We start from the raw sequence: 26,679 nt of genomic DNA, 5'->3' as shown, positions 1-26,679 counted from the left end.
TTAATACTTCAACTGTGATTTTACATAACATTTCTGCTTTTGTCTCTCATTTACCTAATTCATACATATATTGAGTAACGGGTTGTCTAGGGGAAAGCAGCCTATTTCTGCAGGAGGTCACTTAGATTTCCATTGGGTTTAATGTTTTAATTCATTCCTAGCTGCTAGCAAAATATATTTTGGTAACTAAAATATTATATTTTCATTCATTTACATAATAGTGGACTGGATCCATCCTGTCTTGAGATATTCATAAGCCATAATCACTGATGGGAATGGATATATTTCACTTGAATATCTGAGGAGATAATTTCAGTCCAGTGCTTTTCATTTTTTTATTCCATAATTGTTGTTCAGACAGGCATGGTCTGTAATGCCATTAACAATCTTATTCAATCTATACCTTTTATCAGGATAAGACTCATTTGTGTTTTTTCAACCATAATCTAGGAAAACTCAAGAGGCAAGCATGTCTTAGAGCTTAAAAAACCTCCTCCTTTTGCTAGCAAATTGAGGACATCTGATATGGACTCATCAAGATTCAAACAATATTTAATTTAGTATTATCTTTCAGGGTATTCTGTTGGTGGCATATTTGTCAAAAACATCCTCTCCACAAGCTATGCAAGTGTTCCTTCATTTTATCTCATTCTATTGTGCTAGATTTGAACAATGTCTCCCCCATAATTACTCTCTCTAATTGTAAATAAGAGCAGAAAGAGTCTTGTAAATAAAAAAGGCATGCCACAGAAACTCAACCCAGTAAGAAACTATGTAACTTGGGCTAAATAAGACAGATTTTACAACAAAAACGTTAACTGGTCCAATGACAAGAAACATAAAACATTGCCCGTTCTAGAGCCTATGGAGACAGAGCTATACTGATAGTAAAAATCATGCTTATGACAAACTGCACTCTTTCATACTGCAAAACAAGGATTTTGCTGAAGGCTAGGCTCTGAGTTTTGGATAATCATGACAGAGATCTTAATGTTCTTCCATTTATTTCAGAGGTGGCAGGGAGTGATTACCAACAGGACATGATCCTGCCCTCTTAACAAATCATGGTTCTCACAAAGTCAGTGGCTTTTAGACCCCATGAACTTTGAGGAAAGCAGGATTTTACCCCAGCTATCGGATCTCAGAAAGTTTCTTCTTAGTTGTACAGCTGGGTAAAACTCAGCAGATTACTGAAAGCCATTTAACACCCTAATTATCTTGATATATTTTCTCTATTGATAATTATACTAAGTTATTTTTTAATTTGCAGTATCATAGAGAAATTAAGGTTGGAGGGGACCTCTGAAGCTCACTGTGACCAATCTCCTGCTGAAACCAAGACTAACTGCACAGGTAGATCAAGTTGCTCAGGATCTCATCCAGATTAGATAGTGAAATCATTCCAGGTTGACAAGACTATTTCTTTCAATCAAGACTTATATTCTGAAGCCTTTGAGAACCTTGAGAGTGCCCTGTGTCCACAGGGACCTTGCAGACCAAAAGGATGCTGTAGGCCTCCTCCTGAAAGGCGCCTTCCAGGTTTTCCTTATGGCATTACTGATCCTGGGGTAAGCCAGGAGCTCATCTCCATTCAGTGAAGAAGAAATCCCTAGTCTGGATCAGCCCGTCTCCAAAGAGCACTCTGTAACCCAGGTTGGCTGCACATTGGCACACATAGGTAAGAAAGAGCCAGGCCATTGCACTGAGCTGCTCTCACCTTTCAGCTGGGCCTTCACGAGGTCCTTGGAACTGGGTCTCCAGAGCAAAGGGAAACCACTGCCTCAACGCAGGTCAACGAGGTTTCCTCGGGGGAAACTTTGCGCACTAGTCACAGGGCAAGGCCAGGAAGAGCAGCGTATCCACCTGGCTGTACAGAAGAGCACTGTATCCAACAGTCTCTCACAGCTTGCATAGTATATAGTAACAGTGGAAGAAAAGCACTAGTCTCATGTGACATTCTTTTCTTTTTTTTCCCCCCCAGTTCTGAACATTCCTGAGCTAGGACATTCCGGGATCAGCTCCCAGCCTACCACTGTCTTCAAAGGTCCTCCACTGGCGGATGAGCCACACGGAGCAGCTCAAAAACTACTGTTTGGTCTTAAACGCCATGTCACAACCTACGAAGGGTGGTCAAGAACTGTCTGCATCAGCGGCTCCCAACCAAGTATCAGTGTCTCAGTGTTCAGCAGCAGGCTTTGATTACATGTCCTGCTATGCAGAGCAGCAGTGGATCTAAAACGAGAACCATTCAGAATCAATGGGTTGGGATTAATCTGTCCTCCTGTCCAGTGCAAGTGCTGCCACAGTAATAAACAGAAATCTGATAACTTCATACTGTCAGCACAAAATGAAACTACGACCTTGACCTGTGCAACATCATCCAGTAATTTTTCATAACTTCAACATACCGTACTACACTGCTATAATCTAATAAGAATCTAAAAGTAATTAACTGGAATTTTTGAAAACTGAAGCCTTAATCAAATAAGTATTCTTATCAGAGTTTCAAGCCAGCAATAAAATTGGGACATTTAAAAAACTGGGATCTAATCCAGTCTGTGATCTGATCAGGGTTCAATGGTTATAATAAATTGGGAGTATTAAAGCTGGGATCACATCCAACACTATTTTGTCTAAACTGCAGGACCTAGCTGTGCTGCAAAGTCAGGAATATCCAATGGAAGATATCCCATGTTGGATTAACCCTTTACAAATAGTGATATGCAACCTCACGAGTCCCCAGAGCACGTGGTTTAGTGCAATGCTGTATGGTGAGAAGAGCAATTACCACCATTTGATCAGAATTCAATACAAACTCTATGCAACCATATAGTACTTTCAGGCTTGGCAAGAGTACCAGACAGGCACAAAAGCTACATGGGTTTGCTACCCGTGTGCACTCTTACGGGTGCACCTTAGGAGGTGTTACTCATTTTGAAGTCTTACTTTTGTTTTTGTAACAGTCTGCTTCTCAAATTCTGCTAAACGATTTGGCTTTTGTACCTTACTGCCACGGATGCAGCGATCCTTGTTTTCATTTTCATTTCCAGTAACAAACATATTCTTTGTAATTAAGTGTAAACAAAACAAACGCTGGCAGAAAAGGCATAAAGTTTCCTGCACGAGTGCGCTCTCCTATACAAACGGCCTCTATATGTTTCTATGCTGTAAATGCATTCTCTTCGTACAGGGATCTCACAGCTGCAAAATGACAACTCTGGTTGCCAAATATCAAAAACATATGAAGTGATTTTAACCATGGGAACAAGCAACAAGCTGATGAGAGAGAAGCCTTCCTCAATTTCTGGAAGTTTTCTGAGAAAGCAAAGAAAACTCAGTCTTTAAAATAGAAACTGAAACTATTATTTAATTTACCCGAATTTGCGATTCACTTCCACAGACACATTCAGTTAAGTCATTCAGGAAGCATGGGCCAGATGTTCCTGCTGTTTCCCTAGCTTACTATGCAAAAATTTAATAGTGTTTAAAAAATTCCTCAATTAATTCCAAAAGGGAGTACAAAATGAAGACCAATCTAACAAAACAAGTTACTTACATGATCATAGAGAACTATGATTATTTTTTCACAGAGTGCCTCCATATTTATCAATTCATATGTTACTTATTAAAATCACCCCGTTTTCAATAAGGCACTCCATTTTTTTAAGTTTTATTCTAACACCAAGAAAATGTTCAACTCTGCTGGAAAAGAGACAGCAGGAATATTCGAGTAAAATAATCCTAAACAAACAGGAAAAAATTGTTTTCTTTCAATTGATAGTCACTGTATTTGCATTTGAAAGGCAAACAAATTACTATGTGTAAAACTCAAGTGCCCTAATATATTTATCGAGTTTGTTTTACAATGATTTTCAAAGGTTAGAAAATTAAAAGGCAACCCCATGCAAGTGGGAAAGAGATGGGGGAAGGGAGGAAGAGAAGTCTTGTTTTGAGGGAAAGTAAAAGGAGAATCTCTTCCAGTATTTAATGATGTAGTGAACATCTCGTTGTTAAAATGATAAATTCTGAGTAATTTATACGGAACGCACTAAAAATACAGATTTGAGTCAGCTTGATCAAAATAAACCTCTGACATCGCATTTGCTTTTTCCTTTTATGGGCAGATTCTAGCCCTTTGGAGCCCATGTTTTATTACAGCCAAGCTCTTTGAAGCATGAGCAAAACGATGAGTTTATTTAAAACGGGGCCTCGGTCCAACGAAACACTTGACTTGTCAGGGAGGACCAACCACCATGTCAGAGAGTTATACCACAAGTTCGGTCAGTCCTCCTGCGCCGCCTCCGCCGCGAAATCCCGAATTTCCCCGGGAAAGCGTTGGCGATGCTGCGCTGCTGCGGCACACGGCAGCGTGGGGAGGTAACGGGAGCAAACTGTGAAATTCAGAGGAGGTGCTGACTTCACGTGCGATTGGACACAGATAAGGCTGTTACTAAACAATTCCTAACATCCTGAAGCCCCCTTAACCATTTGGAGTCTGCTGAAGGAGCAGGCGCATAATAAAATCCTGGCTTTGAACAGAAAGGAGACCTGGTGCTGAGGTCTGGGACAGATTCCTGGCCTTGCAGGGGCTTCTTGGGAAGCCGGATAAGCAGCCGCACATCAGATTCCCACCCACGGAACACTTTTCTGCCAGATTTTGTCTCTTCTACCTAAACTGCAAATACTTAATGTCAGGCCCAAGCCTCCCCGACAGCAGCCAGCACAAGCAGCGCCTGCTCTTGGCCGGGACTGCCAGGAAACCCAAGCGGCAGGAAAAGCCGTGTCAGCATTTCCGCGCGGGATGCGGAGCGGCCGCAGAGAACCGCGGCTACGAGGAGCACGGAGAGCAGCAAGGTGTGGAATGGGAGTCACCAGGCCACACAAATAGAGATTTTTTCCCCACTTTTTAAACGTGGTGGCCCACAAAGGGGCTGCCAGGCAAATGTGTGCTGCGGGCTACTGTGCAGCGAGCCACGTCCCTCTGGGAGCATCTGCACTCCAGTGGAAGCGTCTGCATCCGCCCACCAGCTCTAACACGTTCTGGATGTGCCAGACTTGTTGCACATGCACTGCGCAATTCCTCCCCTGCGCGAGCAGCAAATCCAGCCCACTCGGAGCACAGGAGGCTTCTGCTCATGCCGCACACCTACACGCGGCCCGACGCTTCCCGGCAGTGCCAGAGCCCCGGCGTTTGTCCCACAGGGTCGGTCCATAATTGCGCAGGCAGCACATCTGACATTTCTGCATGAACATAACTCTTGTCAAAGCCTCTGGGAGAAAAAAAAAAAAAAAAAAAAAAAAAAGGGCTGCATCCAGGGAAATACAGATTTATGGCAGGCTTACCCCCGGAAATCTGTGAGATTATTTTTTTTTTTTCCCCTATCTAACACCAGGCGGAAAACATTTTGCAAAACTCAAAGAGATGGCCTTCTCCTGTAAACTGGAAGTGCACTTCCTACTGAAAAATATTTCTTGGCTGAGATCTTGGAACAGTATTTTTGTTTTTCTGGAGACCTGCCAAGTATACAGTGCATGCAAAACCAACCTCCAAAACCATGCGAGCTCCACAGCTGCTAAGATGCTGAAATGCGCTTAATCATTAATCCTGTCACACCCTGCCCAAAAAGCAAATACTCTGACCTCTTCCACGAGTGCCCGAAATGGACAGCTCAGCCTCTGAAAAAACATCAGATGGAGAAAGAAAAAAAAATAGAGAAAAAAAGTGGGTACTGGTTAGTGTGACACATCCTGAAGTATTTAGGCAGTCAGCACTTAAGATAACTGAAATTTAAGCAAAAAAAGTGTTGGATTGAGAAGCTGAACAAAAATCACTTATATAGAATGATTAGAATGATAAAGGTATATGTTTAAGTTGATTTTAAAAAGGTTAAATGTTAGGAAATAAATCTGTATTTTGTTCAAGCTGTACGGGATTTATTCATAGGCGTCGGGGAAAAAAGCATGCTACATTGCTATCAACAGTTCTGCAGTCTACTTATCTACTGTTACATTCTTGGCAGTTTTAAAATGAACTCATGTCACTCTCAAAAAGAACAAATTTGAAAAATCTGATACCTATGTTCTAGTAAACTTCAGTGGAGCTTGGTTTAATAAAGATGAGACCAAGTATGCGGAATTGCAGCCAGTGAAGTCATAGAAGCAGAAGATCTATGGCGTGGATGTGCTGCAAGGTTTTCTTTGCCAATATGTGCATTAAAATCTTGGACTTGAATTACATTAGAGAATTACTGAATCTTGGGACAGAGCTATAAAACTTGTCTTTACTGAGCATCATCACTAGGTGAACAGTCAACAACACAGCAAAGAGACTGAATTCACACTAAATCAGAAAACGTTTCTTTCAACTGATTTTTTTTTTTCAGTCACCCAAGTGGTTTTGCCCTTATGTGGGAACTGGCTACATCGCATAATTTTCCTTAAACATTATATAATTATCTTCAGGGAAAAATAAAGACTCTTCTGTCCTATGACCCAACACCTCAAAGAGAGTTTAAGAGTCAGTCTGTGGAGAGTCCTTTGTGGGCAGGCATACAAATATGCTCATTTATTTAGAAAATGCACTCAACTTCTCTTTTTTTTTTTTGATCCCAAGAAGTTAATTGATCTCAAGCTGAATTACCTGACGGAAAAGGGGGTGATACTTCTATTCTTGTGCAGTATGAAAGAATCAAATAAGCGAGTTAAAAATATCATCTCGGTTCATCCACTTCTCAACACACCTGCTGTTCTCCATTTCAGCATCAAACCCTTCCAGGTCAAAACTGAAATCGTTACTAGAGACACCAGAATGATGAAGACATTGAGCTGCCAGTTTCTAATGCAGTGTTACCAAGTTACTGTCAATCAGTGGCTGCGATTTTTAAAAACAGCGTTCAACGCTAAAGAAATATTAAGAACAATTATCTCGTGTCCAATGGGAACGTTAGACCTCTAGGCAGAAGGATTCATTCCTTGCAGCCTGCCAACATTTTAGTAAATGACACTGGCCCTTTAACAGATGGGATACATGCTTCTTAGCTTGCCAGGATCCTAATAAAAGACACTGGCTTCTTTAAAATGAAGGACACATACCTCTCAAATTGCCAGTATTCAAATTGGGAGTCAGCAGTTTAAAATAAAGGCGCTCATCAATCTGGCAAAATCAGGGACGCAATATAAGAAATATTTTAAAATAAGTGGCACAAACTTTCTGCTGACATTATTTAACCGAGGTGAACTAAAGGCTGAAACTTTGGCTAAGCGTACCCAGCAGCGGCAGCACAGCAACTTTACTAGCTTTGGAAATGAGTAAATATTATTACTTAAGTCAGCCCTCGCAGCTGCAGTCAAGGCTGACGGGACAGTGCACGACCCGAGTGGAAGCAGGACATGGTTTCCTTGGGCACTGCCTGCCAGCGCGAGGGCTGCCCCGTGCTGGGGTCGCTGCCTTTTCTGCCAGGAGACACCAGAAAGGAGCAAGGAGCCTCTCTGGCATCCCGTGAACAGCCCTGGAATGAGTCGGGGGCCAAACATGGGCAGAGAAGAGCACTGCTAAGCACGAGAGCTCCCACCCTCCAGCCCTGCCAGCTGCAGGGTGCGAGGGGAGGCAGGAGGCTCTTGCTTTGCAGAAGTAGAGACGAGAAAACCAGCAAGTCAGCCGGGCTTGGGAACAGGCCAGGGGGAAACAGGCTTTGCAGGATCTCATCTTCCTCAGTTTTAGGGGAGTCTGGATGCGAGTGGCCGCAGAGATGCTGCTGCTGCTTGCTCACCTTTCACGCTCGTCTTTCATTTTCTGCAGCTCTTCTTCTTTAAGGACGCTGTGCTTCGGACTCCCCTTCTGCTCCACTTTCCCACTTTTATCTTCTTTCTTCTTTCCAAATCTGTTTAAGATAGCAAGGGAGGGTCAGGAGGAAATGGTTACTAAAGGGAAAAAAAAAGCATATTTATCTATGAGACAAGAGATTTCAGGCAATTGCAACACTGAGCTTTTGTCTTGAGCAAACATGGCACACATTGCAAAACACAAGTTTTCAACAGGCTATACGCAGTATGAAGGGCTGATTGCAAACTGATTTGGCCCCTAAGTACTGTTTGAAAGAGAAAGCAAAAAAAAAAAAAAAAAAAAAAAAAAAAAAAAAAAAACCAACCTCAAAGCCAGGGGTGAACCGCAAGGCGCTGCGGGTCCGGGCAACTATTATTAGTGGCTGTTTAACGTGGCCAGAGGTTCCTCTCACCGCGACCTGCTGCGGCACCAGGCACAGCCTGCCCCACGCGTTCTGCTCCTCTCACAGCTGCTGTCTCGCACTCCTAGGGAGTCTTAATGTAAGGATTTGTCTTTTGTTTAAACTAGGGGGTGTGAGCAGATTTTAAAAAGTAAACTATATTCTGAGTGCTATTGCATTTTAAAGAACTTCTTGGTTCTGGCTAGTGACACACTATCATTTAATACTTATGCTGCGAAGTGCTCCACTGGCCCCAGTCAGCACTGGGGTCCCACTCTGCCCTACCGTGTGCAAATACACCTAGCTTAACAGTTGGCTTCACAGTCTGCAAAAGGTGACTAAACCAGGGAGTAAACTGCATTTCTAAATTCCAGACAGAATTCTGGGTCAAATATGTCAAATATGCGTATTGCTAAAGGCTCCAAAAGCACAAAACCCATCCCTTCTCTTCCCCAAATTGAAGTTCTCAATTCCACAAATGATTTCCTTGTGTCCTGCCATGCAAATCAATGACAACAATGTTAAAAAGTAATGATTTCATCATTAAAAATGCTGTAGTGCTAACTACAGCTCAGAACTGCAAACTCTTCTCTGAAAGTCTGCAATCTAGGTGATCGCCTCTTTTACCCTTTTTGTTTTTCTTATCAACTTAAACCGCCTCAAGTGGAATAGTTAAATTATTGTGCATATTTAGACTGTAAAGTATTGACTTCAGGTTTCTCCTCCGACCAAAGCAGAAATCTTGCAAATACTCAATCAGTCTCAGAAGGTAACGATCCAAATTTTTCGTGTGTTGAATCAATAGTTCTAAGCCTGAGGTCAGATGAAGCTCTTAGGAAGCCTGCAACAAGTTTTCCGAGCGATGAAAACCGGGGATAAGGGGGAAGCCGGGCATGAGACAGACACACGATGCTTGGTGCTAATGAGGAGAAGGGCAGCCCTGCAGGTACTGGATGAGAACAGTGCTGCTGTGCACAGCTTCCCTTCACGGAAACTTATGTGTAGCTCATCTAGGAACCACCTTCAGCCCTCGCCGAGGTCTCATTCGTGACAGTTCTTGCAGCATGATGGCAGATACATGCCCTGTTTTCGCTTTTCCCAAGCAGAGCAGGATGCACTGACTGTGCCTCTGGCTGTCCCCAGAGGCTGGAGAGTCACAGAACCTCTTCTCCAAAATAACTACCACTGGGACAAGAGGAAACGGCCTCAGGTTGTGCCAGAGAAGGTTCAGGTTAGATATGAGAAAAAAAATTCTACATGGGAAGAGTGGTAAAGTGTTGATCATGCTGCGCAGGGTTGTGGTGGAGTCACAGTGCCTGGCAGTGCTCAAGAAACGTGTAGATGGGGCACTGGGGGACATGGTTAGAGCCATGGTGGTGGTGAGTTGACAGCTGGACCTGATGATCTTAAAGGTCTTTTCCAACCATAATGATTCTCCCCTTCCCCGTCCTCGCACGCACCGCAGGGATCTCCCAGCAGGTCCCCCGGGGAGCCGGGGCAGCGCTCACCGCCCGGTCCCAACGCGGCTCTGGCGCTGTGCTCATATTCAGGCTGCTGACTTTTCTGCCACAATTTCAATTATGGTTTTGCAGAGTCTCATATTCGACTGTAGCATGTATTGATTTTGAAAACATTATTCTTGGGCATTTTGTATTGCTGCAGGGAGTTGGAGTTGGATATGTTGCATACTCAAGAGATATATATATATATATAAAAGATTTTACATTCCCTCACTTTCTAGTCTGGGTTGCTTACTGAGGAAATACATTTTAAATAAAATAAAATGACAATTTTGATTGTAGTAACTGCCAGCTTGACAACTGTCAGCAAAAAAAGTGCTGTCTGCTGGCATAGCTACTCTTGCCACAAATTGGCAAGTTCTAGTGTAATTATAAACCAGTAATAGTGAGCTGGTCTTGATGAAAACAACTTTTGTTTTGTTTTATTTTTTTGCTATTTCTGGCTTCACATGGGATTTGTGCAGGCTTACAATACTCACCTGTTACACTGAATATATAGCATAGAGCTCAAGGCTGAAAAAAATGTTCAGCTTTTTAGTCTCTTTTGCACATTATTAAAACCTAAAAATCCATTCCTTTTTTATTATCATAGTGATATATTTTTCAGCTCAACAAAAGTCTCACATAAACATTAAAAAATAAAAATAGCAAAGGTTTAACACTGTTGAGGAAAGCAATACTGAGTGCACAGCACTAAACCACAATCCTGCATAGTCCCTTCCTGACTTTATACACCATGTCCTAAAATTTATGGCCTGTTTGCAGGCATATTCTAAATTACCATGGACTTACAGTGATGAAATTAACTGCTATCCATGCTAATTTTGCACATTTTGTGCACTACGGGCTTAATGGTTCTCTGCTGCTTATAGAACAAAATATAGGAGAAAAACGAAAGGGAAGAACACTTGCTGCCCAGCTGGGTTTCATCTTGGTTAGGCTTAAGTCGGTTAGAGGTCCACTCCTCACTTCAGTAAGGACAGGATAAAACCTATTGTCACAATAATATTATGGAATTAATCAAGTTCATATTAAAATTCTCTGAAAACTGGAAGGCTTTAAGAATTGAAGTTTCCAAATCTCCAGGCAAAAAATAATTGGATTATGGTAAAATCTGCCTTTTATATTAATGCTATTGACAGAAGAATAAGAAAAAATAATTAAAAAATGTATAGCAGGTCCGTTTTTAAAAGTCTGGTTTGCTACACTGTACACAGTAAAATTCTCTTAAGTTAGTATCTGACACAATTATTTCTCTGGGAAAATCTTATGCAGCAAATGGAAGAATTTAATTAGAAGCTCAGTAAATAATTTGTATTCTCTTATTCTATAACCTTCTTAATGAGTTTAATCCAAGTGACGTCAGTGGTGACCACACTGACAGGAGAGAAACCTGTAACTTCCCGGGCTGTCTGACTGACTGTTAAATGCCTGGGAAGGGCCGTTACAGAAGTCAAGGTGCTAATACCCTTAAGGAGACTTTTCAATTGGGAATGTTAATGTTCCAGCCGCTCTGAGCACAGGCCTTCTGCATGCAGGAGAAAGGGATTTTCGTGATGCGCAGATTGCAGAGACACGAGGGGGCAAAGGAGCCATCCCGAGGGGAGACGCACGGGTGCTACACGTTGCTGCAAACCAGTTCCCTGCAGCGAGGAGCTGTCCTGCTGCTTATCTCTCAAGAGGAGATAGCTGTGTCCTGCACACAACCAGCATTTTCTCCCTTAGAAGCACTACGTGAATGAGGCCTCTGAATCCCAAGCGTGTGCTGCCTTGCTTGCTGTATTTACTACTCTGGCATTGGCTCTGCTATGAAAGCCTGTGCGTGCTGCACGAGGCTTGTGAGGGCAAAAATCAAAACGAAGCGTCTCCAGGCCTGCTCTGTTATACTTGGGATAAATGTCTCACGTGCAAGACCTAAAGCTGTGGTCATGGCAACCCTTCGTTTCCATGCGGAGCCGGGAGCTTCCAGATCTCAAATGTGTTGATATTTGCTTCAAGGATTAAAAGGCACGGAGGTCTATAAAGGCCCAGACTTCCAAGCAGGCGAAACAGCTGCCGAGTAGAGCCCTGCGCAGCTCGCGACTGAATCCGGCCGTTTGGGCTCTTTAATTTGGTTGCTCCAGAGCAGTAGGTGTCACTGCCGAGAGTCGGGTATTTAATGAAATTGCAAACATCTGTGGGGAAATAATTCAGGACAACATACGACACCGTCAAGCAAGATGCACAGCCTAACAATGTCATAAAATCTTGACATCTCCAGAAATGAACTGTAAAAAACAGAGTGATTTGTAAAGTACATATAACGAAAGCTCTGGCTCCTAGTAATTTCCCAGCAAATGGAGAAAAATGCTGAGATTATTAAAGCGGCTCCTTTCTGAAAGACTAGAAATAACCCTTAGAATTAAATTTAAATGTGAGTAAGAATGAATGAGTGAGCAAGAAAGATAAAGATACTAATAAGGTATGATTTTCAGGTCCACACAGGGACTATAAAAAGCTTATTAACTGCCATTACTGCCGTGTGTTTTAAGTTATTTTATCACTCAGCTTTACAGCAGAAGAAATACTCTAGAAGCAGTGCTGTGCTTTGATTAATCACTTTCATACATACACTTTTACAGAGTATTAAACATTGCCGTAAAGATCCTTAGCAAGCGAGACTTGGTTGTGATTACAGGCCAGGCTCATTTTACATTTATGTTAATAGCAGCGTTAATGAAATACATCTTTTACACGTTCAGGGGTTTTCTAAATACCTAAAAGGCTTCTTATTAAATGTTTACTTACGGGACAGAAGTACACCACTGAGTATTAGTACTAGGGGGACCTATAGCTTCGTAAAAGCTCAAAAACCTACAGAAAGAGGAGGGAACGCGTTGGTGGAGGACGTCATATTGAGCAGCCCCCAGCAGAGGCTTTGGCCTCAGGGGCACGAGGGACCCCTGCCTGCCGCTGTTATCACAAAATAGGGAAGACTGGTTTGGGGAAAAACAAGAAATAAAAAAGCAAATAACAGAAAGCTGCTGTTTGGATTTGCTGCTGGCGCTTCCCTCTACGGTGGCACCGGGCAAGGCGGCAGCGAGAGGCACCCTGCAAGGTAACTTGGGGAAGCAAAAATAGCTCCCCTGAAAAGGGAAAAGCGACCGTACCTCAGGTGTCCTGAATCAGCTGAGGTGCAAGACAACCTGCTAAAACTTGCTGGGCCATAATTATGTGTTTCGCAGATTGAGCTAAACTTGAGGAACGTCGGCAGGCTCACAGGCAGCTGTCTTCAAGCCCAGCTGGGAGATAATCGGCCTTACTCTACTCAAAACTCAATATGACCAGCAAGAAAAGGTTATGCAGAACACACAAAGATGCAAAATATTTCTTTTTTAGAGTGCAGGTTCTCATTAAATAAATCCACATTATCAACACTAATGCTCTGTTGCTCCCATTTCTTTTACCAGTGTTGAGAAAACAAGCCCCTCCACCACCTCTTTTAAAAAAAATACTGTATCTGTCTGCTGAAACTACACTAAGATGACCGAGCTTTCAGATCCAGTCTAATGGGAGTAAAACTCAGCTTTTTTAACAACTCTGATTAAACACAACCTCCCTCCTCCCCCCACCTCTTTATTTCTTTGATGCTCGAATTAGCATCTTCTCTCCAGCATGCGGATTAATTAGTACAGTGACAAAGAATTAGTCCAGATAGGATCAAAGCTGAAACCATATTTATCTAGAATTCCACGTTATGAACAGGGAGCATTAACCCTCACATTTCATGCAGCTTTCCTCATTCCACCCCACGTAAACCTTCCCTCCACAAGTTCACTCAAAATATATAGAGGGAGCGCATTTTTTTTGCCACTGAAGCTTTGCTTAAAGGGAAAAATAAATTCACCATGAAATCTGTTACGACGGGGAGCTGCCTTAATGCACATACTACTCATGGAACACAGAGGCATCAGGAGAACAAAGCAAACAAAGCTAAGACAAGACAGTTAATCACATTTGTATTAATGCTTGGATCATCACATTGCCCACAGATTTAAGGGCTAATCAAAGCTTGCCTCGCACCACATCTGAGAAGCCTGCCTGCTGCAACACCTCTCAAGTAAATAATAGATCCATAATCTCCAACAGAGAGGGTCACTCGCCGAGACAAAACGTCGAAGAAAAGCCCTTAATTACCCAGCGAAGCGGCAGCCGTGGGGACAGTAATGAAAGGAAGTCCCCGTTGCCAGTACTGCTGTCTTGAGCCCTCTCTGCATCTCTGTATCGTAGCAGTGATTAGAGGCTTCCTCAATATGAAATCCAAGTGGGCTGATCCTTTGCCTTGAAATTGCAGGCTACAGGTGATCTAAACATGCAAACATGATGGCACCCTAAAATTCACAACACCTGAGTCAGAAGGGGTTGCTGCAAAACCAGAAGGGTCTGTCTCTTAGATCAACGGAGTGGAGTAGCTCTTACCAGCTGTTAGGTAAAAGTAGACAATAAACAGCAGCTACAAAGAGTAGCTCATAATATTTCAAGGAACTTATTTCTAGAAGATATGCTGAAATTGCCAGAGGGTGGGAGGCACTGTTGTTTGTTAGGAAGGTTCTTCCCACCACTGCTACTTGCCTGGAAAATCAGTGGCACAGAGCAGCAGCTCGGCATCCGTTCCCAGTACAGGATGCCTCACACCCCTGACGACAACCTTGCTGGGTGTTTCTGGTCACCCGTAGGAGCACTCTGCATCCCACATCACGTACACCAGGCAGGAAAAGCCTACAACAACACAGCACAGCCATGATTTACCGCTCAGCCAGGAGCGGAAGCTGATTTACACTCTGCTCAGTGCGCCAAGCCCTGCTCACTTGTCCACCAGACTGTGTAATTACCCTTCACCAAAGCAGGGAGGTATTCCCATATATTCTTATTTTTCCCTGTTTTCCTACAGCATGAGCCATTTCTCCCCTGCTTTGTTTTGTGCTGCAGGCCAGTTGTTTCTTCTGATGTGAACACCGAAGGACCAGAGCAGAAACCTCTCGTCCCTTGTCCCTGCCTGCTTAGTTTCTGTTTCACAGTCACACAATTTCTCATTTCTCCACCAAAACAGACCAAGAGCAGCAGACGTACAGGATAGCTCGCAGTTTTTCCAGGAATATGTATATAGCACACATATATTACACGTGTATTTATGCCAGTAAGGGCTCTTCACCTTTCTTGTATCATAACTGATGATATTTCATGCTTTTCTTAGTGTTTCAGCCGCCAAGGCACTCTATGAGAATATCCACTCGCACTACAAAATATTCTGCTCAACCCTCCTTGGCAATGGAAGAGCAACTTGAAACTGTGACACTGTGAGAGCTGTAGACACAGAAATCACAACGCAAATTAAATATGCGTAACACATTTGCAAAACAACCCCCCAAACCTGCTACATTCGCACCCTGAGCCCTGATACCTCGAGGTGTCAGACTCGCTAATCCTCTCGCATCAGCACTATTCACCTTCTCCACCAAACCACATGCTTGCCTCCCCTTCCTTGCCACAGCGGGAATTTGCTGGGGTTGAGCCAACTTCCACAGCGTGGAGCTGCTCCTGGCAGGCGCCGAGGAGCCCCGCGGGGTCGGACACCTCTGGGGGAGCCACGGGAGCAGAGGGCTCCTGGGCCGAGACACCTCGGCCTCCGTAGGAGCCTACGGTCACTCTTGGCGAGCAAGTATCATCACTCGCTTCTACAAATGAAGAAATCAAACATCAAGAGTGTCTTTACTAAGAACTAATCTAAGAGGTCCTACAGTCTTTCTCTACTATTTATTTTGGAGTTACAACTACAGTATTGTTGTACATCCCCATGCCTCACTTTCCTGTGAGCTTCTCGCCTTCTCCTACTTTCCCTACCTGCTTTGAGGTCTCTGCGTTCAAGTGCCTTTTCTCTGCTCCCCTGCAATGGGCTGTGGACGCTGAGCTACCAAAACCGGCTCTGGGGGCTTGAGAAACGCTGAGGTAAAAGCGCGCGAAGCCTCCGGGCCTGCTCCGAGAGGGAGCGAGCAGGACGCGGGGCAGGACAGGGAGGAAGGAAAGGCGAGGGGAGAGCTCCCAGCCCACCGTCATGTTCCGCAGGGAGATGGGGAGGTCGGAGCACCAAAAATCCCAGCCTTGCCACCACAGCTACGGTTGACATTTTTACAAAGCAGCAACATTTCAAACAATGCCAAAATAAGGCAAGGAGAGGGGAATTATATATCCTGCATTTTGGGAGATGTGTTTCAGCATCATAAATAATATATGTTTTTGCATTTTTAAACTGTCAAAATCAGTCCTTCTTATACATAACACCTTCCCTCCCTGGCCTTGGCTATTGTACATTACTAATTAGACGTAGTAGTTTGCGGTTAACATCCTTCCCTACAGATTTATTATTAGCTTGTATATTCTGTTCCATAGAGTTCTGCTAATGGTAAGGTCTGCTGGAGGCCAATTCTGTGAAGCCACTGGGAGGAGAAATCTGTTTGCCTGTCAAAACAGTGGCTATCAATTAGAACTTGTAAATCTGATTCCTTAAGCGTCTTGGACGGTAGCGGAGATTTCCAGTGAGGCTGCAGGGGGGTTGCAGCAGTTTTGTCTTGCACTAAGGGCAACCTTCAGACAAACAGCTGTCCACATGGAACACGCTCACCACGGGTTTGCAGGGCAAGTCCTAAAGTCTGGCCTTCCAGAGTTCCCTCAGCAATCTTCCCAGAAATCCTAGTTTTCAAGCATTGTATGTGTTGGTACTGACATTAACAATAGTAGTTTATTTTTGTGGTTTTCTCAGGAAAACTTGGCTTAGGATAGCTATAGCAACAGGAGAAGGAAATAAATAAATAAATAAATAAACAGGGAGGTTGCTGAAAGACACAGTGCATCCAGAAAGAAGCAGGGGAATGATGCAGTCCCACTGTTCATTGATTTAAGACCAAGCCCTGGAAAACAGGTAGCAATTTCCCCTTTGATACCACACTCGGATCTCATTAGCATCAATAAGAGTTTCGTGGACATATTGATGGGAATCTGCTCCCTGGTATTTCGCAGGGAATTAACAGCACTCACTTGGGAACTGAAGGAGCCAAAGGCTGTCACTCCCTGCCAGTTCATTAGGCAAAAGCCTCTGCTACAAACCTCAAGAGGAAGCTCTTCCCTGTTCCCCTCCCTACAGCAAAAACCAACACCAAGAAAAGTGTCAGGAAGGGGAGCTGGGAAGCGGTGACATTCAGGGAAAAGACAAACTTCAGCTCGCCTTCGCCCAGACCTTCTGCCATGAGGTTTCTTGTGTATTTTGAAAATAGCTATTGGAAAACAAATTGAATAATAATACTGCTGAGTTTAAGCTTTAAAGAAAATGGAGAGTATTCTTGACTCTCAGCATACTGTGGCTTTGGATGCTGGTTAGGATCTGTTGGCCATGAACCTGGGTGGGGATCATGGCAAGGACACAGGAGCAGAAGCTCCGGCGCTGAATCCTGCTCCAGCGTGTCCACAGGACAGCCCGGCAGCAAAGACAGGGCTCGGCATGGGGAGGCTTCGCCCCGCTGCTCTACACAGGCTCTCTCATCAGACTGGGAAACTCCACTGCACCTACTACAAAGCCCTCCTCAGTGGCACTTGATAAATAAAGAATAAATATCAGCACTAAGTGACTGAAATTTTAAGTCAATTATGTGAACTGCACAGCTCTGCCGTGTCTGCTTTCAATAGTATTGCTCATGAGCCATGTGCCAGAAACTTTATTTATAAGGCTTCAATCAAGATCTGGCAATCATTTCTGTTTCTTGAATCTTAAAAGCAATCATTCTGGTGCAGTAATCAGAATGAGAAATAGGTTTTACTGGGCAAGATTGGAGGAAAACTCTAGAATAGTGCTTAAAACCATTAAGCACTTTTGTTTTGCAGGCTGCTACAACCATGCAGCCCAAAGCTCTTTGTACAGAACAACAAACAGCCCAGATTCTCCACTTTTTTTCCTCTTTGCACATTTCTTGCCTTTCACACATTGACTCCCTGCCACAGATGTGTATAAGCTAATTTTAGAAGATTCGCTATTAATGTTTACATTACCATCCTCTTGCTAGTTTTTGCGTGACAATGTATGAAAAATCTACTTTGCATTTGCAATGCTTTCGCGTTCAGATATAGCAATGCTTTATTTGTCACACAAAGGTTTTGACTTCTCTTCACAGCATCCACACTCAGGTGATACTTGTTCATTCAGTGATTTGTAAGACTAAAACAGTGGTGCTAATTTTACCTAGAGACAAAAATGAGCACAAACATCCTACAGATTCTGCACATTATCATCCCAGCACAAGAAAAGTCTGAAAAAAAAAACTTGAAAAAATGAGGGCACTAAAACAAGATGATGTTAATTCAATACCACAGCAGCACAGAAGGCTGAAGAGCACAGAAAGTCTGGCAGTCATACCACTAAAACTTCTGTTTAGTGGATTCCAGAAGAAAACAGCATTATTGTATGAATAAGTAGTAAATGGTGGTGATAAAAAGTACTGTAGGGTTAACTGTGTCAATTATTTTAACACTACTTTTGTTTCCAAAACTATTCAACATGCTTTTTTCTTAATGTATTAGCTGCTAGCCTCTGTTCATCAAATAATTTGTAGGAACAGCTCTGGCTTACAGGTGTGATCCGTGTGAACACGATCGTTACCCCACAGTGAACGTTACGGCTGCTCCTCACGGACGGCAGCCGCCGCATGTGCTGCTGCTCCTTCCCGACTGGAAGGCCCATCCTCCAGAAACCACCTTCTCCAGCAGAAAGGATGAGGAGAAGCAAACGCATTGCGGCCGGGGCCCGAGTATTTACCGCATGAGAAACAAAAAAACAACCCACAAGAGAACAAACGGAGATGTCACCGCACGAGTGCTCACAGTTGACGTCCAGCTAAGGCTATTTCATCTGTAAAACACACTAGAGACCTGACCATGAAACAAATTAAGCATCTGCGTCTCCATTTCTTTACTGTATCTTTGATCTTCTAATAAGAGGAAAAGAGTGCCCAATTTATCATCTATATGCCATTTGTTATTTGATGTCTATATACCATCTCCTCTTTCAGTTTATTAGATACAATATCTAAAATGTAATTTTTCTCATGATAATGCCATGATAATAATAATTTCTTTAGTTGCCTTTGTACTCTATTGCTCTTCTGCCTCTTGCCAGCTGGACCAAAGACGAACAGAATTTTCAGATGAAGCTGCATTATTGATTTATAATGGCATGATCTTGCTTTCTGTCATGCCCCTGTAACAAGGAAGGCCAGTTGTCTGGCCTCAGTTTTATTTTTCTTGTTTTGTTGCTCACTTGTACTGCTGTCTCTTCTCCATCTGTTGTGGGATAGGTAAGTATCCTTACAAATAGAGTCCACTGATCTTTGGAAAAAAATGTAGTAAGAGGATAAAGGAATATAAAACAGAAATCATCATCAAATCCAAGGTCCTGAAGTTCAGTATCTGGAACATTAGATACCCGGAAAAAACCACCAATCATTCTCTCACGTCCATTCAATACCTGGAATCAATATTTGCATCTTTTGTGCACTGAATGCTTCAGTGTTGCTGCTGGACATCTTTAACAAACCTGACAAATTGGTCAAAATTGGGATAAGCATGAAAAGATATAATCTTCAAGGACTGTATCTTCATATTAAGTAATTGCTGAAAGGGAAATGACGGTGAAAACGCTCTAGTCTTGCTCAAGCAATATCAAGGAGAAGGAATGGGAAGTCTGAGAAGCAAAATGCCTGGACATGGGAAGAAAGTAAACAACAGATTTAACTGCACTAAAGTACAAAATATTTGCTTTTTGTCAATATGAATACAGAAGAACTCAAATGCAGTATTTAGATTTAAGCAAAAGGGACAAGGAAAACATGCATATGGAAGGAACAAACTTCATATTTGTGTTGCTTCTGTTGTGGGGAATTACCCTGGGGAGGAGAAAACATGAATATTGTGGTAGATATATCTAACACTGCCAATATCTTGACCTGTGGAATGAAGTTCAGTTGATTTCTGAGTGCTAACTACACTTTTCAAAAACATGTTTACTAGATACCACATTCCAATGTGCTTTATCAGCACAACTACACAAAACAAATGCAGAGAGAAGCCCGAGCACCATCCCAGTGGGAAATCCCCTCCCCTCTCCAGGAGTCACTCTCCTGCATTTGAACATGGCCTGCGAGACGAGCACGGGCTCTCCGTGTCCTTTGGCTTCCAAGCATGGCTTCTGCCGAGGAATGCTCATTTCCCGGAGGCAGAGCCAAAAAGAGAAAGGTCTGTTTCTTTCTAGCCCACCTCCTGAATTCCCTAGAAGATCCAGTGTTTACCGTTTTACAGAACAGCTGCTCGGAACAAATGCAAACATCGTGTTTGTCCTGTGATATTCAAGTTATCCTACCAGAGAAACTTCACGTCTCCTTTCAAGGAATGAACATATTTCACAGATACATTATTTTCATGAATATCAAACAGAGAGAGAAACCGAGCTGAAAATAAGCTCAGTGCAACTTGATCAAGATATGGAAGAGAGTTGTATATCCATAAGGAAAACATTAAGATAAATGAGGAAAAGCCTTTATTAAGCTTGGGATTTAACTCAATTCACAACCTGAATCACCAACACCACGGCATTGTGCCGGCACTACTTTTCCTGAACCCTAACTTTTAACTTAATTAACTCCATGCATTAATCCTAGACCTAAACTACAGTCCTATGACCTTAATCAGGGCTGATGTTGACTCTTTGCAGCTTTTGGCACCTACTGTTGACATGCCCCTAAAAGCACAACCAAACCAGCCTGAACCCCAAGCCCTTGAACCCATCCTGAAGGCTAGTTTTCAACCTGGGCAGACAAACCATACCTGCCCTGGCCATAGTCACACATTCATGAGCCTGACTGCCACCGGTTCCAATTCCGTCCTTGTTTCTAGGAAAGCAAACTATGGGCTTCCCCCTGCCCTGTTCTAGATCTCACCTCTAACCCTTCCATGGCCCTACAGTACAAACATAGGGGACTATAGCAACTGGATCTGCAGCAGAAATAATCATAAATCATCAGATGCAGTTTTTGCCAGCAATCAAGCTTTCTGGCTCTTTGCTGCCAGCAATATCCAAACTCTTCCTTTCCTGAGCTCTTATTGCAGCGTAAACACAAAACCATGAGTTAAACCAGTGCAGTCACTTGTCTTTGTCACTGCTAATCCTAGATTTGACTACATTCTGACACACTGGCTTAAAGTCTTGTAGCACTTGGTGAATCCGCTAGGAATCTGTGGCTGGAAGGTGCCTCATCGGCCTGTGATGCCACTTGAATTTGAACACGCAGGGACTGCAATTCCCTTCGCTAGCATCAATTTGAAAATTGTGTCATCTCAATCTTTTCTGCACCCAGGACAGCCTCTGCAATGCATCCTTGTCCTTGCAGAGCTCCTGTACAAGCCAGCTGGTGCACATTTCCTCTGGCTTGCTGCTCCTACATGTGCTTTCCAGGCGATTGGCGACTATGTTAGATTGGGGATGTAGCTATTTACCAGACTGCTTTCCACCCGATAATCCTTCATCATCATGAGACCAGATGGGATCCACTTTTGGAGCCTGGCTGGAGCACCTTCTTACTTGAGGACATTCGTGGAACTTACCGGTGCCGTTCCAGAAGCAGTTGAGGCAGCGTAATGCTGCAGTCCGAAAGCACAGGATAAAGACTGCGAGGTTTCAAAGCCTTCTAGTGTTTTGTAAGCGCAACTACATAACAAGGTAAGTGCTTTTTAACAGCATAAATTTGGAAAGTGCAAGCTGCCCCATATTTCCTGGAAAGTCATCCAAGACTGAGCAGAGAAGGATGAACTCGGTAGGATAGCTCAGTGTTAAATAAGAATTCACTGGCAACTGTCATGAATTTACTTCCATATAAACTGCGTGATCTCCCCGCACCACCACTGACCAAAAGTTTAAGGCACATGAATAAGCTATTGTATTCACTTCTAGTACTTTCTAAAGCCTGTTAAAGCCATGCAGAACTAGAAAACCTGCTTTATCTTTCAATAGGCTTTTAACCACAGGTCTGACGCATACTCCCCTTCCCCCCACCTTTCTTAATTTGCTTATATATGGCAACTTTCAAAGGTGCAAAGTTTTGCCTCCCCAGACCTGCAGAACCCGGTGTTTCTTCCTTCCCCACAACATGTCTTTGGGTTGGACCAGTTGCTTGCTATGTTCTTGGGAAGAAGCCTCTGCAGTAAAGCAGAGAAAAGGGCAAGGAACGATGGTGGAAACGTCCTTAGTTGCGGAATCCTCAAGACGCTCTCTGCAGAATCACATAAACTTGCCCGTGCTTTGGGCACTGTGAGGATTGCAGGGGCTAGGGATGGGCTCGCAAGCCCCATTTGCCCAAAGCAGACCAGCCACCTGCACCTTACATGGCCAGTCTGCTGATATGAGATTATTTAAAATAAATTCTCAGCGCTGGTGTCTGCATATTGAAAAAAAAAAAGCTTGTTTTTTTCCTCCTGCTTTAGCAACAAAAATAAATAGCTACTGGAACAAATGGGACTACAATCAAAATAAACAAGGCTATTTTGATCTGACATTAATTGTATAGCAGAGCGCGTTTCATGCAGCGAGCAAATTGTTCATGCCAAGGTTGAAAAAAAAAAAAGTGAAAATAATTAAGTATACACTCAGTACTTCTTCATTCCCACCTACTTCTACTTTCAGAAATACTTAGAACTTCTCAGCTGAACTCTTTTAGAGAAAAAAAAAAAAAAAAACACATGCAAGACCCTGTCCTTTACATTAGCATACAGGAAAAAAAAAAGAAAAAAAAAAGACCATTTGCTCAGGCGGGAGGTTACAGCTCTGCTGCTGACCTGTCTCTTTGAGCGCTCCTCTCTCGTTGGCCCAGGAGAGCCCTGCAGATGGGTCGTGGGGCCGCACTTCGTTCCCGTGCTGTGCCTGGCCCGGGTGAGCGGGCACTCCGAGGAGCCGGCAGCAGAGCCGCAGCGAGCGGGGACGCCCGCCCCGCCGACGCGCTGCCTGCACCGGCCCTGACATTCCTGTGCCAGCTCCTCTCCGAATCAGACCCCAACCGAGCCGCCCAAACCGAGCTGCCCAAACCAGGCTCTGGCAAAAGCACCGCCAGCAAGCTAAAACCTACAGCATCAGAAACAACTCAAATCTTTTAGCAACCAAATTTTTAAAACCCTTTAGAACACTCTTTTTGCGTCTCAAGCAAATAGTCCTGCCAGGACCACGTGCATAGGGATGAAGAGTAAAGACCCCAATGTAGAAACGTAGAGAGCGGGTCGGTCCCCGCGACCCGAGCGCAGCAGGACGTGCAGGGCAGGAGGAGCCAGCAAATGGCTCGCTGCTCGGGTACCTGTGTAAATGTTTGCTCACTTAGCGAGGAACATGTTTAAACATGCACATAATCATGCCCACGTGTAAACAGCCTGCGTTCTGCAGTACACGCTTATTTAAATGCACGCGTATTGAAACGAGAATCACGAGTAGGAAACGAACTTCCCTCCTGCGAGCGTCATCGCAGGCCTGATCCGATACCAACGAGACCAAGAGGAATTGGTGTGCGTTGGACTCGCCCGCAGAAGTCCCCCGTGGCTCCCTCCTACACAACCGCTATCAAAATTCTCTACGAGCTCACACCTTCCTCAGGCCACGGATTAGAATAACCAGTTCAGGCTGGGGAATATCAGGACACGGAGGCTGTGTGAGAAGAGGGATCTGGGAGCCTCCGACTAGTGAGAGCGCAGAGATTTCCTCCCGTGCTCCTTTCAGCACATACTTTTTCATCAGATAAATATAAATAAGTAGCACAGCAGTTGTTTAGTGAACAGCTTAGGGACATATTGTTCCCAGTGTCCTAATTTTCCTGACACAATCGGTAAATTTAGACATCTAATTAACAGTCTGTGCCATTTATCAGGTTACTTGTCACTGTTTTTTTTTGTTGTTTTTTTTTTTTAGGCTGCCAATTAAGCTTTCCATACCTTAGACACACATTCTCCACCTCCAGACTGAGCCCTAGGCCCCACACAGCATGATTATAAGTGCCTCTAACACATCCTCGTTCTGTTTATATGGGCTTTACACAGCTCCGGGGAGATGCACTAGGGTCATCGCAAGGGCTAGTTTCAAAGCAATAGTGAAACACCTGCACGCGTGGGATGAGCAGCCCGAGCAGGAGCAAGGGCGGAAGAATCTGCAGTTCCTGTATAAAGAGTCAGTTGGGGTAGAAAGGGATCCAACTACAAGCATAATATAAAACATCTACTGGGTATTTGTTGACATTTTCATAATTGCATCCTCAACTCTTACTTTGAAGGTGCCTGTTCTAGCTCCATGAATGTGTATTTTCACCTCATTTGTCCTCTTTTGTGGCAGCAGCTCTTGTCTTTAAAAAGGAAAGGAAAACCTTTTCCACAGTGAAAGATTTTTTAACCTTAGCAGTGACACTGTTCAGTTTCAAGTCCCTCTTCATCACAGAAAGAGCAAAAGAAATTAAGAATCTTCAGATAAAAAAAGGAAGCTCTTTTGCAAGTTCATTGCCACATGCAGATGTAAAAGGAGCTTGTAATGTTATGAAAGACACAAATTTTGTTTGTAACGTGAAGAGTCCTTGACCAGATCAACCCTACAGGCCTTCACTAAAGTGAATCTTCACTGAGTTTATTATTCACTTCTTTACTAAACAACCACACTCATGTCTCCTATAAATGATTCACTCTCTCCCTGCAGAAGTAGGATAAAATGAGTCTTCTAGTCTTCTAAAAATAAAAAACAAAACTAAATATGTGCTTGCATCCTTTTTCTTTTACTGTGATATTCCAGACTGTGAAGGCCTGAAGCAGTTTGAAAGAGAAATATGCCAAGAGAAAACTAGGATTTCTTCACTTATTTTGAGTTGAGATGGACCATTCAGGTGCATTAGGTTGGATACCTGCATTCAGACGCAAGAAAAGGAGAAAAGCTCTGCAGAAATATCCACCCCTATGTGCTCACCTGAGCCACAACATAATTCTTCATTCTGTTTCTAGTAACGAGCACGCTAAAATTGCCAAGGTAATTACCTTCAGGGTCATGCCTTGCCCACATGAAACCTCCTTGCACAAATGCAGGATGCCAGAAGTCAAAAATGTCTGCAATGAATGTTCACTGGGGAAAGATAATCCAAAACACATGCACGGTGAAAGAAATCTCTGCTATACCTTTTTTCCTTAAAAAATAAAAAAATAAAAAAAATGGTAACAAAAAGAACAGGCCCTGCTCCCCTGGCACTCGGGCTGCCGAGGTTTCAAATACCCCAACACCCTTCTCGCTGCCTTCCACATCCCTCCCTGGCTGCTCTTTAGCTGGCTTCCAATTCCTCTCTTCTGCCTGGAGATGAAATGAGGTGCTCTTGCAGGTAATTTAGTCATAATAAACTGTGCAGTACATGAGTTTTAAAGCTTTCTGCTTCAGTTCTTTCGGGAGCTCCTTCAGTGCTGTAGATAAATCTCTGCAGGAAAAGCAGCAACCCGGGTTTGCCGGAGCTGCGTCCCCGGGGCCCCCGCACAGGCCTGGAACAGGGGCTCCGGGCAGGCACGTCGGAGAGCATCACAAACCTCCACAAATTCAGGTCACGGGGAGTTTACTCTTCTGAAGGGCATACAGTATTAGAATTCTGAAAAAAGAAGGCAGCATCTTACAAATTTAAGCACAAGGTTGTGACCGGTGGCTACTGAAATACCTAGAAAATGTCTGTGAATAGAATAATTATTCCTGGTTTCCAAGGTGAGAGCTGGCACCTTTGACTGGAGAGTAACAACTAACTTGGGTAAGCAGAAAGCTTGATTGAAACCATTATGTTTCACTCACTCGCCGCGGTTGATCAGGCCTACGGAGACTTCCTTCATTATATAAAGCGAGTAGGAGATAAATGGAACAAAAATCTCTAGGATAGTTAGGTCAGACGACATACACCACGGTGACACGTTTTCCTCTATGAAGCCAGAAATTTCCAGTCTCAGACCTGATAGATGTGTCAAGTTTACTTTTCAGGGAGAAAAAAAAAAAAAAAAAGGTGCTGTTACCGCTCTGGCTAACCTTTGGAGCAACCTTTAATTCACAGAACAAGCCTGGCATCTTCCCTGGGAAAAGCGGAGCTCCTGCTTCATGCCTTGAAGCTACTCCGTGCCTTAAGTGCCATGACAAGATTTGGAATCAGACAATAAGGATGAAACGAGGGAAGAGGCTGGTGGGGTGCGGGGAGGGAGAGGCCCGGAGGCATCCGCACAGCAGATGGTAACGTTTGTTACGATTCGCTTTTACAGCCCAAGTAAGTCTAAAACCCAAAGCAACTACGCTGCTTCAATGTAATTAAGTGCTTCACTAATGTGGAAAACCTTCCTTTATGAGACACAGCAGAGTACAGGAGGAGGCTGCCTCTGAACGGCCACTCCGAGAAAACACCCTAATCAAAGACATTTGCCAGCCTTATCGAATGCAGATGAACAACGCTGGGGCTGGAGAGCATCTCTGCTAGCAGCAAGAACTGGCAGCAAGTTGGGTAGATTCAAGTACCTTAAAAGAGAACTCGATTCTTCATCGTACAAAATCCTAAATAGATTTGGGAGGTTCTTCAAAGTCCAAACACATACAATAATGTTCAACACATGTCTGTCTTCGGTGTACTTTCAACTCAAGCTCAAGTATTTAATAAACCGATCCAGACTACCGCGCTCAAGCAGATGAGAAATGAGTACAAAGCACTGACCTTACAGGGGGAGGGGAAAACTCAAGAGGCTCCAGCTGAATTTCACCCACAGAACTGCCCCAATTCCCCCGCTGGCTGCAGAGACCTGGGGGACATTCACTTTGCAGAGCCACTAGCATGTCCCCCAAC

At 43.6% G+C, this 26,679-nt stretch overlaps 1 protein-coding gene across 2 annotated transcripts in view; it reads right to left on the bottom strand.

Moving 5' to 3' along the window:
- Positions 1-26,679, bottom strand: part of PARD3B (par-3 family cell polarity regulator beta) — a 354,457-nt gene that overhangs the window by 74,672 nt on the left and 253,106 nt on the right. For both annotated transcript variants that reach the window (XM_088523731.1, XM_010213086.2), the window contains one exon: positions 7,770-7,880. In XM_088523731.1, coding sequence (XP_088379857.1) covers positions 7,770-7,880 — 111 coding nt within the window. The remainder of the gene's footprint in view (positions 1-7,769; positions 7,881-26,679) is intronic.

Source organism: Tinamus guttatus, unplaced genomic scaffold, assembly GCF_059628265.1.
Source record: "Tinamus guttatus ecotype Peru unplaced genomic scaffold, ASM5962826v1 Tinamus_guttatus_pri_ptg000197l, whole genome shotgun sequence".
Lineage (NCBI taxonomy): Eukaryota > Metazoa > Chordata > Aves > Tinamiformes > Tinamidae > Tinamus > Tinamus guttatus.
This window is presented reverse-complemented; position numbering and strand designations above follow the sequence as displayed.